We start from the raw sequence: 14,260 nt of genomic DNA on the forward strand, positions 1-14,260 counted from the left end.
ACGAGCCTAATCCTTAGACGAAAACGAAGACCGTTTTTAAACCAATTCCAAGGTTACCATGGAAGCGAAATGTTTAATAATCCTCGACAGGATGACGATTTAATTAATTAACTAATTAAGCGGATAATACTCAAAACAGGCCTGCACGGTGCCTGACGGAAAGCGACGGGCCAAGCTTACGTTTTATATCATTTACGATTACGATAGATGTATAATTTTCTTTTTAATTATATTAATTAATTGCAGTGAAGAGAGACTATGTGTATATATAGGAAACCGTACGTGTTGGCCTATCCAGTACAAAAACCAGATCGTTATAATTATTATTATTATATAGATCACAGATTAATTGTGTTATGTGAATAATTACATTTTATGTTGTTAACGAAGTCGTAATATATATATAAATATATATATATAAACATGTTTCTATACATATACAGATATGCAGATATATGTACGAATTTATATTACTTGTATACATGGACATATATGTATGCATATAATTTTAACACAGCTCTCTCTCTCTCTCTCTCTCTTTTATTTCTCTCTTTAGCCTATCGCTCATGAAATCTCTGTTTCTTACCTTTTCTACTTGTTCGCTCTCGCCATGCAGCCGGAGAAGACTACTTGTAGATGATCGTGTTTTTCTCTTATTTTGTTTTGTACTTAAAGCGTGCTCGTGCAAGCGCGCGACCTCGAACTATGTTTTGTACCACAAGAAGAATGGCAATAAAGTAGTTGACCAATTCCTTTTTTTAACTGACTGTATGCAAATTCTGTTCAGCCACTTCGTCCTCACACACTTCCAGACACCCTCTGTAATACCAATCGTAAAATCGAATTTTCAAATTAATTTTCACTGGCCAGACGAGCAATAAAGAAAGAAATATATGAATAGACATTTCAAGATAAATATTAAATGCATAAGAAATATAACTGATACGCAAATAAATTCAGTAACGAATAGTAATGACTATAATGTACTAATAAACGTACTACACGGCTACTTGAAAATATCACGGAAACGGCAACTTTCGTTTGCTGAAGAAATTAATTGAAATTCTTCGAACATTTCTTGTCGCTCGTTTCTTTTACAAGTCGAAATACTATTATAAATTAGCTTATTACGCGTGTGCTAGAAAATATGTATCTTCTTGCTCGTTCTCTCTCGAGGAAAAAGTGGAAAACGTCAGAAGAACCGCGTTACAGTTTAAAGTAAGCCGGCACCTGGTATTTCTACCCATCCAGCAAAAAGTTGCACAAAATTGCGAAAGTTGCACATTTAAAATTTTCTGAGTAATTAGTATTTAAGAGTAGCGAATTTTATGCACCTGCAGAAAACTCAAGTGTGCAATTTCAAGAATAAAGGAAATTCCCATCTATATTTCTACTGCAAATATTTCATTTTGCATAAAAATCCGCAGTTTAGTAATTAAGAATATAAAAGTCGGTTTGCCTGTAAGGAAGAATGAGCTGATTGGTAATGTAATTAAAGTGGTCCATTTATTACAAGCAGGAAACTGGATATCAGAGATATAGTGGTTTCCGAGACTTATATGTATACTTATAATATATTACATATTTAAATAATACTTTAAATTATACATCGTTTTGCTAACAATCAACGTACAGAAAAGGGGCAAGAAAAATAAATATTTCTACAAAATACAAATTTGCGAAATGAAGAATCGATTGAATAAATAGCAATGTCTCGTGGAATCGAAGGTATCCTGAAAGTAGTCGAATAAACATAGTCAGAGTGTTCGTAAAAAATATATTATTAAATTTCCCATCAAGTACGAATAAATTCCACATAATTAAGAAAGCACACGTATATGTGATATATATCTCATTTAATATATTAACAAGCGTTTGTAGTCACACTCCGTACCTTCAGCGAAAGATTCGCTGTATGTGTAATAATTTTCAAAATAATTTGTTCACCGATATAAACGAGTAGTAGAGTGTTAATGACGATTGAGATTGATCAAATCCGTCGGTCAAGTATGCTAAAAAGTCCTTAGATTCATACGTGACGTTTGTGTTCCCTAAGTTAACAAATTCGTTAAACAAACTAGTTTCTGGTCTCACCATCTCGCATCCACTTTTAATAAAAAATATTCTTCGTTCTTTCACCTCTCTCATGTCATTTCGTAAGGCTCGATCGTCACGGAACATGGGAAGCCATACATATTTATACTTTTCATAAACTCCCCAAGATGAAAACAATGTTTAATTAATCTATTAAGCGATAATCACACAAGATTGAGTTAGAATTTACAATATATCAATTTAAACAGAATCATGTGATCATAATTAGGTGCAACAATTTTATAAAATGTTTTATTACATATTTTACGTGTATAGAATAAATACTTTCCAAATAGATTCATATTTATACTCGTAGAACAATGGTGACCACCTCGGTGTCCCGCATAAATTAATTCCGAGACCTTTACGGACATATACTGTACGAACTGAAATTATTGTTTTATTTTTTTTTAAGAAAAAGATGTTCCTTCGTTACACGAAAATAGTATTGTCGAAGCACGAGCCTTACTAAAGGATATCGATTAGAAATACATCGAGGAATCTGGCGTAGGATTAACTATTCCGGAAAAAAGCTATCCAAGAGAAAACGCCACCATTATTTACTGTTTCATCAGTTTGCATGTTTTCTTTTTCTTAGTGCGAAAATAAAGAAGAAAAGAAACAGGATAGTACGCAAAAACATTCAAAGTACGTATTCAACCATATATTATATTATGCGTTATAAAAATGCTATGGTGCAAATAAGTTCGATAAAGTAAGGAAATCAATTGCCATCTTCTTGAGTAACATGACCCAGATTAAATGCTTATTAAAGAAATCCTGCACCTTCTCTCAAATCAAATGAAAAATGTCACATATTAAAAACCAACGCAATATCATTTTCTTTCATCGAATACAAATTGACCAACAGATAAAAATTAAAAGAACATATACCATTGATTATTTTGACGGACCTATAACATCGATTTTAGTTAGAACGTTCTGTGTAGTCTTTTCATTACTGAAAAATCATTCGACTCGTTGTACCGCATCGATACCCGCACACCCCGTCGCTCTTTTCTGTGATCATCTTTGAAATAGACGAATCGATTACACGACACGCATATTAGCTCCCAATTAATTAGCAACATGTAGTGGAAAGTGATAGTGACTTTAGCGATAGAGCTGATACATCGAGCCCGGCACGGGACCGTCGCGTCGCGCGTCAGCATGTTACGCAGAGAAGAGGCAGAGAAATCGACGTATGCAGATTTTTCGAGGGAACTCTAAGACAGAAGTTTGTCCTCGGGAATGGTGGGGCTGGTCGCCGCCGGTGCCGAGCGTAACGACTCGTTTTCCCGTAACACGTCGTCGAAACTCTGCATCGAGCTAGATCTTGAAGGCACAACTTTCGTCTGCAACAATAACGAACAATCTTTCAAATCTTCTACCGCCTTTGGCTACTTAAACTCGAAGCAGTTACAAGAAGCTCCTGATATGCGTCACCTTCTGTTAGTCCACTAACTTCATTCATTTATACAATCATTTTATCAACTTTTTCTATTGAATATTGTATCAATCTTTATTAGGATAAATAGCATTACGATTCACAGATATGCAAAAAGTCTATAATACCAATTGGATTTTTATCTGGTCGTTCGTGTATCATTAAAATAATGAATGATCAGGCAATTATCTTGGATAAGAGGGAAAGCTAAGGAGTATTCATAGCCACCTTCATATTTTCGTAAGCGGATCCGACTCGTTCCTCCAATGAACGAAAACTGTCCGAATTGCGCATCTGTCCAATTTTCATGGACAGGCCACTTCCGAAACCACCGAGGATGCTGCTGGTCTTCTCAGCCGTGGTCTTAAATACGGACTCCGTCTTCTGGAATCTGCGATAGGAAACGATAAATATTCATCATTCCTTTTCTCTTGCCGCGTCCAGACAAGGTCGCGTTGTCCGTGGTCACTGATGTCTTTGTTCGATAATGAACCAAGCCGGTGGTCACTCCATGCACCTTACCCACTCACAGACACTCATTTGTATATATACACAATCAAGTACACAGACATTAGTAGACTGAGGATTTTTAAATCTTTTCGATATCCATTTCAAAAACGAATTTCCTTCGCTCTTGACGAATATTAATTGGTATCATATGTTCGATGTTCATATTTTTCCACGTTACAAGCAATCATTATATTTCCTGTATATCCAGTTTTATATAAAATCCCCAGTCTAGGAGTTAGTCACTCGTATTGTTACATAAAAGCTCGTGTTTCGATCTGTTATTTTTACGCAAGCTGCCAATGGAAAATATGTTTCGTCGCAGGTCGAGGTCGATGATGTATCGGTTTTCTATCCATAATGCTATGCTAATCGCGGTCTGTGATTTGTTATCTATCGCCTCGATCATTCGAGTTTCTGTGATTCGCAGCGTGATTAATTGAACAGCCACAAGCGTAGCGCGGTGTTAAAAACGTGAACAAATTGATCCAAAATTTCTCTTGATTAATTATTATACACTTCGTTCCAACAATAATTAATATGTCGTATCACATGTAACGATCTTGTAGATAGATGGTATTAAGTGTATTAAGAAGAAATGTTGGATCCGTGGCATTAACACGATTGCTTGTGTACTTACAACGTGTTCTCGGTGACCGCTTTGCTGAACTGACCGAGTTTCTCGCCGACGTTCTGATAACTGAATGAGAACCCAACCAAAAGTAAAAGAAAAGTGTTCTACATGTCTGAGGGGCAGAGGTAGCAGAAAATAAACGAGAGGGGACGGGAGACTCCGTTAAACCGTCACCTTACGCAAAATTGCAAATGTCAAAAAGTATATACAACGAAAGAAGGTGTTCTTCTTTGTGCATGCGTTTTTAACTTTCGATATTCGTCGCATAAATTAATATAACGAAAAGTAAAATGGCTCCAAACGAGCATTGTACTTACGCTGGGTAAAAAAAAGTGAATTATAGTTAATACTAACAAGAATGTGTCTCTGGCAATAAGCTTTTGCTCTAGCTTAAACCGCAATTGTTCGCGTGTGGCATACGTAACTGTACACGAAATCTCGGGTATCAACAGTGTGTCGTAACGAGAATTAAATCATTAACATGTCTCTTTGTCCATAATTAAAAATCTGCAATCACATTAAACAAGACACTTTTTGATTCTCAATTTCCTGTAAACGGGTATGTATTTGAAACTTTGAATAGCTGGCGAATCGATCATGCTGTTGAGAACACGACAGCACTGGTGAAACCCGGCAAATACTCCGTTCGTGCAAGATGAGGATGAAATATATGGTAGGTATATATGTATGTATAAAATAAGTGCGTGCTCGTTGGGAGACGAATAGGAACGTACACTTGGCTCTCCTTAACGTTCTTCAAGCCCTGGTTCATGTCGTCGGTGATCTCCTTCCAAACGCTGATGCCGAGCTTCCTCTTCAACTCCTGAGAGACCCTGATCTTGTTCGCCAGTACGTGCCTCAGGGTCTGGATCTCTTCTTCCACCTACGACACGCGCCTTCTTCAATTTCCTCGCGAAAGTAATCTCGAACTTCTCCTCGCGTGCCAACTTTTTCCCGTTTTTTTACTTCAGATCCAATTCTTGTAAATGTAATGCGATTTTATTAACAGTTTTATACTCGCTTAACAGAATCCTTCGATGCCAATCAATAGTTCCAGAACCGAAAGGTTTGTAAAATTATAAATAATTCTTCCCATGCATTTGTAATTGGAGACCGAGGAGCACACTTCCGGTGCGAAAGGTTAATCGTTTGTTCATAAAAAATGATCAGTTGCTTGTAAAAAATTCACATGCTGGTGCAAAACGTAATCGATAACATAATGCATAATAGAATGAAACAATTAAAACACATCTGATTATGTTATAATAGAAAGATACAACCTGTAAATACATAATATAAAAGAAATGAGAAAGAATATATTTCTATTTGAGATCCTACAAAACCATTTATAACGCATGCTTTAAAAAAGGTACATAATTTAAAATAGCATCAGATTCCATATTATGAGAAATACTTAAAACCTAAAGATGCATATTTTAAATCGCATCATGAACATGCAAAAAGAGAAATCACCAACGATATACTTTGCTTTCAACCTGGAGTAGAAGTTTCAACGATAGAAAAAAAAGATAACGAACACGGCTGACGTAAAACTCGCCTTACAGAACTGAATACATACAGCAGAGGATTTTTCTGGAGCTACTACTGAATTTCTCGCGGGTCGTATTTCATAATTCCGTCTGTTCAATGTTTTTCTATGGAATAAAAAAGTGGTAACCACGTACTTTGGCGAGTTCCGCGTTCCATTCTGCCTTTTGACGATTTTGCTCTTCCAAGGAAAGTCCTTGCAGCTCGTTCACCACGTTATCTGACGTCGGCGAGATGTACCCGCTCGAGTGGAGGGTCGCATCCTCTCCTGCAACATAGAAATATATACGTTTCTTTAAACCGATTGAAAACATAAGAAATCAATTTAAGGTTGTATGAGCCCTTATATAAAAACATTGACAAAAATTCAAACATTTGCAAAACCGAATTTCGCCATACAAAAAAAATAACAGACCGCCGAATTACAATTTTCATAAAATAATTCTAACACCCTCGCGAATTAGATGCACCTTTTACCAATTCGAGGAACTTTTTATAATTCTGGCTATTGCTGATCTTGGCCAGGTATGGTTTCGAGAAGTCCTGAAATATCACCCTAACCGATCTCTTCTTTTTTTTCCCAGTTGCCGCGCTTGCCTCGGCGTCCGGGGTCAAAAATTGTGTCTCCACCGACAGATTCGCGTCGTCGACCACAATTTCATCTATCTCGCCGTTCGAATCTCGCCAGCAGTGGACGACGATCTCTTCAGCGTCGTCGCTCAATTCGTCGATATCGTCGAAACTGGGAGTCGCGGTCAGATTTGAGTAATAAACGTCCTCTTCGTATTCCAGTGATTCGAACTCGTGCTCGTTTTCACTCGGACAATCTTCCTCGCCGTGTTCCTCGCACACTCTCGATCTCGAGCCCTTTTTTGCTGATTCATGTTGATCGCCGACGATTTCTCCTTGTTTGATATCCGGCATATCGAATATTTTTATCAAAACTGTGACTTTAGTTGAGAAAATTAAAGGAACAGTCGACGACTGTTGTAAAATTGTAGATAATTATTCAGTTGAAGTTCGATGTTGCGTTTCAGAAACTTCTCTAGCATGATGAAATTGTAGAATTGTTCTTTATGTAAGAATATTGCAATGAATTGCTCTTTCTACGTATGACAAGTTTTATTACAAAATTTGAATAATAAAGAGATACGATGCAGTGCTGCTCGTTTCATAATCCGCCGAGATTTCAAGTTACAAGTTTAACTAACTAGAAGACGTATAACAAATGCTTTGAACGTGTTACATTAAGATTAACGTAACAAACACATCAGTGTTCGAGGGCTACGTGTCTCTCCTTCTTGTCTACCGGTGGAACAAGTTTCCTGGCAGAAACCGTTGGTGTTACCGCTTCAGTTCCACTGAAATACGACCAAAACGGATGTAACTGGTCTTCCTTAGATTACGAGCGTGGATCCAGCGGTCCTCGACGTATGACTCCTTCAAAATCACTGGTTTCACTTTCTCACTGAAATCAGTCATGCGTGTCACTGATAAACAATCCCGAAAACAAGTCCGTTTTTTTTTAAGTTGAACAGAGAATTTCGAACAATTTTCTCAAAGAGGCTAAGGAGACGGTTCACGGGGACTCCGGATCGGGATCTATACGGCCACGTGTATCGATCGGCGCGTGCACAACGATCACAGCTGGCGTGGGCGCGATCGAGGAGATCGAGCTGGTTACCGATTTTAACCGAGAAGCGACGCCAGCATCGTGCCGCCACGTACCCTAGGAGAAAAGAAATCGCAGCCAGCCGTTCGTTCCACCTTCGCAAAGGTGAACGAGGTAGGGGCCCACAGTCCCCACCAACTTCTTCTTCAAGTCCCTCTTTCTATATCAAACTCTGTTACACACGCCGCGTATTATAATTCCCAAATCAACAACAATTGTCACTTCTTAAATGACGAAGTGATACATTCAATGATACACAGGTGTTGAATAAATTTTTTAAATAAATATTAAAAATGTTTTATTTTGTATAAAATTCAGCAGTCTACTTATTGGACATAATTGTCAATTATTTTTAATTATGAATATCAGAAGATAAGTATTACTGTCCCTGTTTATTGATTTCTGTTCCCTTGTCACGTAATATCGCATAACTCGATTCGAATTCAATGGTCACGCTCACAGTTCAGCTATTAATATACATACAGCTCCTTCGATTTCATGGCCCAAAGTGGAAGCCTGGTAACCGTAGAAGATCTGGACGAGAAGTAAAAAAATGAATTATGTTCTTATAAAGGATTTTGTCGTGCGGAACGTAATCCTCATGGGTTCGTCGACTCCGCTGGATATCGAATTTCCTTTGATATGAAAAATGTGAATGAAAAGTAATACTTACCAAGAGCTGATCGTACTTTTTCAATTATATAACACTTTTTATCGTGGCACCGACAAGTGAAAGCCAAGCCAGATTTCTTTTTCAAATCTAATATTTCATATGATGTTTCTTATTGATTATGATTAATGTACAAATATATTTTTGCTGGATCATTTAATAATATAAAGAAAACCTTAGTACACTATTGAGCTAATCAGTTGTGTATTGAGTCATAAAAACTACAGGATCAGGTCTGGTTTACTCTAATAGGGTCTCGAAAATTTTCGCTAGCCCACTTGCAATGCGTTTTTCCTAGCGTTCGAACGTCTTCCAAGTCGTTAAAATAAAAGATAGTAAAGTTATATACATCATGTTTCCAATGATTTTTACTTGGACTACGTATTTCTAATAGAGGATGACAGATGAACGACAAATATACTTTTGATATCTCTCTAGGAAAAATATTTCATAGACGGTAATCCATGTGGGAACCGGTTCATCCGCTTTTTTCGGTTCGCTAAAGTTCTAAGACCCTACATCAGTAACAGGAACTCCAAGGTTAGCAGCTGTCTGTCGTAATAATCCATGGGATGAAATGACCGATCGTTTGGACACAAAAATTCCTTTGCAATTCCGTAATCCTACAATTATTTTGCTACGGATATCGACCCGTGGTAGCGATCAAACATGTCAATGTCCTATGATTCATCGTTCAACCTTCATCGATTCTTTCTGTCAGTTCGACATATTTCTTACAAATTACTTTCTTACTATATATCACTCGAGCAATTTTATACAGGGAGAGATATTCAATACTAATTTATTTATTTTCAACAAATCAGATGATGATGATGATGACTCTATTTTAATATTGAAAAATAATAAAAACTGTCTGAATATGAATTAGACCTCATTTCTACGGAATAACAAATTAATGATCTTACAGTCCCTTCGGTTCGTCCTTGTACATGCGATGAAGGAATTAGGTATAAGGAGGCGAGTTCAGGTAAAGATCGATAAACCTGGCTTGTCTAAGTAAGTGTACAGAAGCCAAACTCCAGCAAGTGAACTTTCTGAACGTTCTAAAGTTTCGCTATGCGCGTTGTCGATATACGATTACGTTTAATAAACTGTTCGCCACGTAAATTTCGCTTGACAAAGCCTGTGTGAAAGTGAAACGAGAAAAATGATTAAAACTAAGAATTAGAAAGACTGTACTTTCTAAGCAAGAAGATGTCTTCTGATGTTATGATAAATAAATGAATAAATTGATATTTCAACACACAAAAGTTGCTATAGAATTATTTTACTCCTCTTACTTTCTGTACAACTTCGTGCTACTCTCCCTTTATCTTTTATGCAATTTTCATGTATACATACGAGATTAAAAAATAAGTACAAAACATTTGCACGTCCTATATTTGTTCAAAAAATTTTGGGGACAGACTGCTGAAATACATAAGAGATGAAACTTTGGAACTTGTAAATTACAAATTAAAGTCTTATCTATTTTCTATCTGTTTCAATGAATCTTTATTCATCGAAATGAATTATGTATTTCTTCCAGGAAATGCAATATGTATTTTCAGAGAGGAATTCTAACGATTCTTGAAATTAAACGGGGGACGAGGGACATCCTCTATTATAAGTGATCAATATTCAATAATTTATTCATTGCCAGGGACAAGGAAGCAATAAAGGTGTTATTAGCAAGACGAAAGGGCAGTGATAGAACGTGCTAGAGAGAAGCAAACAAGAAGTGAGATATCAAACGAAAATCAACGTTACGCTTGTTACTGACACAATCTGCTTTGCCTTTAATTAATTTTCACTGACATTACTTAGACTTTTACCTCCTTTATATTCTTGCATTTATTCTCTATTTAAGCAGACATTTAAATAAAATAAAGGATACAGAGATATCTCAATGTTGCAAAAAGTACTAGAATATTAAATTAAATTGAAATATGTATACTAATTTTCATTGAATAACAAGTAAATACTTATAGTTAATCATGAAAGTTATACCGTTACTTCGTATGGAATTGTATTTCATGGTCTAATAATACCTGATAAACACAGTTCACGTAAAACCAAGTCGGAATTCAACTCAAGCTTCTAACTGAAAAAATTCCACGAGTATCTTGCACATAGAAATAGAAGATACTTAAACATGGATTGAAATCCATCCACCAAGGATGAATTAATTTACTGCCGATACTTGCAACCAACTGAACGCAAGAGAACTTCTGATACTTTCTCCTCGAGATTGCCTATTGGAGAACGAACAAATTATTCTTTGAAACGCGATGACTCATTTCCCGATATTACTAATACCTTTCTAAGCCTAGATATCTACAAGTTCAAAAAATATACAGAGTATTTAAAAATGAAAATAGTACTTTTAAATGAACATAAATTATATCAACGATCAGATAATAGTCATATTATGTGTTTAACCATTGCTCGCTGCTTTCGAGTGCTACAAGTGCAAATATTATCAACGAATTATGTCACATCATTATCAGTCTTATCGTTAGTACGCGGAATTGCAATGACGATTCAGAGCCTTCCTATCAATCTAATATAATTAAAGCAGAAATAATAGTCTTTCTACGAAGAAGAGAGCTTATTCATTTCAGAACGAGCTCAAATTGTTTGATTGAAGCCAAGTGTTTCATGCAAATCAATCAACGCGATACTTGCGACAACAGTGGACGAGAAATATTTGCATTGAAAATAAGAAACCCGTTAAAATAAACGGGAAAGTTACGTGAACGAGGATGGTGGGACGTGGGAGATGAAATACGCGGGTGTAGGAAGTGCGGGCAATCGTTCGGAATAGAATGCAGAAAGAGGCTTGACTAAGAATTTCAACCTTCCATGTCTGCCTAATCGTTATGTAGGTCGCGTCGTATGGTGCATAAATTCTTAATGCCATTAGAAATACATATCTATCAATAGTCATTCGCAATTAATATTATAATAGTGTCTAATATTTATAGCATTAATTATATAATACGCGATAACTTATACTGTAACTGGCAGAGAGTTAAGCCTAGTATAAGCAGCTCCGTTCAATTCTAAATGAACGTATAAATATTATACTTACTGTTAAGAAATTAATTAAGAATACTGAAGATATTAAGTGCACTGATAATAGTAAAACAATGCAGGTAAAGTAGAAATATTAAGAATATAATGTACAGTATGTATCCGGACTAAACGATCAAACTGCACCATTATGTTCTACGAGTAAAAATAAGAAAAAAGTATTGTATAAACATTGACCTGCTAATGCTTTATAAAAAAAGTTATAATGAAGAAAATTAACCTAAAGTCAATAGCGAGTTTCTTGTTAGTACATGGAAATGTAACAATAAGGCGACGGTATTTACATATGTATAAAACCTGCTGCTTCTAGCTATGTTTACTATTTGACATAGTCGAACGCGATAACGCAGAGATCGAATTATTTAAATGTCTGTACTGTTATAACGAGTGTGAGAATTAGTATCAGTCCCGAAACGTTAGTACGCGGCAAAAACTAATAGAAAGGATTAATAGTGAACACTGAACATTCACTAAATTAAAGTAAGACTAAAATGAAATTCGAAGAGTGATAAATTCAGTTTCCCTGGATTTATTCACATTTTTCTGTGCAGAAATCGGTGGCTACATGAGATATAAACGGCAGTAGTAGCTGCACATACGTAAATGTGTAAAAAGGATTATGTATATGTACAAAACAGGGAGATAATAATTTTCGTGATAAAACGTAACGAGGCGTGATACATGGTATCAAGCGACCTTTACCTATCACCACTTATAAATCGTTATCTCTTATACTCGTTCTGTGATACATGCTGCTTACATATAAATATATTCTATTAGACACCTTTCATTCAATGATCGCAATACCAAATCATTCATCAAAAATGTAACAATTCAAATGATTGAAAAGTAGTAGAACAAAATTATTCAACGTGTTTTAATTATTTTATAAATCTTAGCAAAGTAGTAAACGTACGTTGTAAAGTGTAAATAATTTGTATAAAAATATGATTCAATAAATAGTAATCGGAGAGTGTATTCACCTTATTTCAAGGGTCGAGCAAGCTGGCGAATTCTAATTGAGCTAACGTAATTAACGCACGCTAACGAGAATAACACCGGCAAAACGTGCGATTGTATATGTAATCGGAGAGGTTAGGACAACAATCGCCCGACTAATGTAAAATCGCTGTCTACCGCAAATACGTCATTGACATTGACGATCTACGACGAAGTTGCGAACAATTTGCGTACACGCGATACGCAAAATCCAAAACTGAAACCGGTCTTACGAAAAATAAAAACGCAAAAATCTGGAAAGATATTTGACGATGTACCATTACCTTTTCACTCTAATTCTCGTGCGACATCGCAATTATGCGATACTGATCCTTGTTTCGCGAAGAGATACGTGTCACAATTTTAACGGCTGGAAACGCGAATAGTCGTGGGAATAAAATCGGAGCAGGTTAGACCGCCGCAAGTACGACACTTGCGTTGTGTCTATGACACTTTCATTGAGAGTGTATGACGAATAAATTTACATATCGCGCCGAAAATACGGAACACATTATTGCAGAATAAAGATAAAAAGTTGTAATAGGAAAAGTGGCGTCAATGGTCTCTCACCTGTTGGTACGTTGCTCATTTCGTTGATTCGATGTGCTCGCACTGGTTGACTTTCTTGCCCCCTTACCTCGCGACGAAAACACACCACTCGCGTTTAATCAACGGGACAATGATAAGCGCACGTTTTTCTGCGAGAACTTTCGAAACGAATCCCGCGACTTGTTCACCGTTACCGAAGTGAGATCGATTCCTCCTGACTCACTTCTGAGGGACGGTACCGTGGCCATATTGAAATTAAAAACGACTGACTGGTGGTGACACCGTGCGACCATCTTCGAACTAATATTCGCGCAAAGTTAAATTAAAATTTGCGGCGGTACGTTCTCATGATAATAGATTAGATACAATCTTAAAAGCGTTTACGATAGATTTCATTAAAACAGGCTTATTTATATGGAAAACAATCTAGCGTTCAGTACATTACACTATACATTCGAATAATAAAAGGTACTTGTCTTTCTTTACAACATTTATTTCTAATATCTATTTATCTATGTACAGATACATACACTTGTCAATGCAACGTAAATACAATTATATTCTGCTATGCAAAAGTCCGATGGAGTACTCCTTCTAAATATGCTATTGGCATTTTATTTAATGAATCTCTATGCATCTTAATGTTTACTAATGAATAATGTTCTTTGATGGGTCGAAATGATCATCGAAGTCGTGGGAAATGTTTTTTTTTTATTGTGCAGAGATCAATTCCTATATGTGTACAATCTATATGTAATATTCTTCGTTTTATAATACTGTCAGTTTACTAAATGATGTGTGCTGCGATGTACAGGTAGATTATTTTACTCATGTTTATTAATATGATCTTGTCCTATGCATAATAAAAATGCAATGATTGACTTCGAATGAAAATCAATTCAGTGTGCATTAATTATTATCACATTATATTTTTAACATATTCTGTTCAAAATGTCAATGAATATTTATATTTTAATGGCGTTCCAAAATAATAGCTACAATTTCCTGCAATAATTCTATCGTAAATAAAGTTGAACAAACTCG

At 36.0% G+C, this 14,260-nt stretch overlaps 1 protein-coding gene across 3 annotated transcripts; it reads right to left on the reverse strand.

Annotated features, from left to right (window-relative positions):
- Positions 1-1,484: 1,484 nt before the first annotated feature.
- LOC108631922 (tumor protein D54) lies at positions 1,485-13,477 on the reverse strand. 3 transcript variants are annotated; one of them, XM_018036157.2, is made up of 6 exons: positions 13,238-13,477; positions 6,368-6,498; positions 5,417-5,565; positions 4,689-4,748; positions 3,770-3,932; positions 1,485-3,449 (listed from the first exon to the last, which is right to left on the reverse strand). In XM_018036157.2, exons 1-6 carry the CDS (start codon positions 13,254-13,256, stop codon positions 3,321-3,323), a joined length of 651 nt encoding a protein of 216 aa, XP_017891646.1. In that variant the 5' UTR covers positions 13,257-13,477; the 3' UTR covers positions 1,485-3,320. The 3 variants fall into 3 exon arrangements, with proteins under 3 accessions (XP_017891646.1, XP_017891644.1, XP_026675044.1); XM_018036155.2 differs by lacking the exon at positions 13,238-13,477 and adding an exon at positions 6,701-8,178; XM_026819243.1 differs by lacking the exons at positions 4,689-4,748; positions 13,238-13,477 and adding an exon at positions 6,701-8,169.
- Positions 13,478-14,260: the final 783 nt, after the last annotated feature.

Source organism: Ceratina calcarata, unplaced genomic scaffold (assembly GCF_001652005.2).
Source record: "Ceratina calcarata isolate Rehan_Ccalc_2016 unplaced genomic scaffold, ASM165200v1 scaffold97.2, whole genome shotgun sequence".
In the NCBI taxonomy this organism is placed as follows: domain Eukaryota; kingdom Metazoa; phylum Arthropoda; class Insecta; order Hymenoptera; family Apidae; genus Ceratina; species Ceratina calcarata.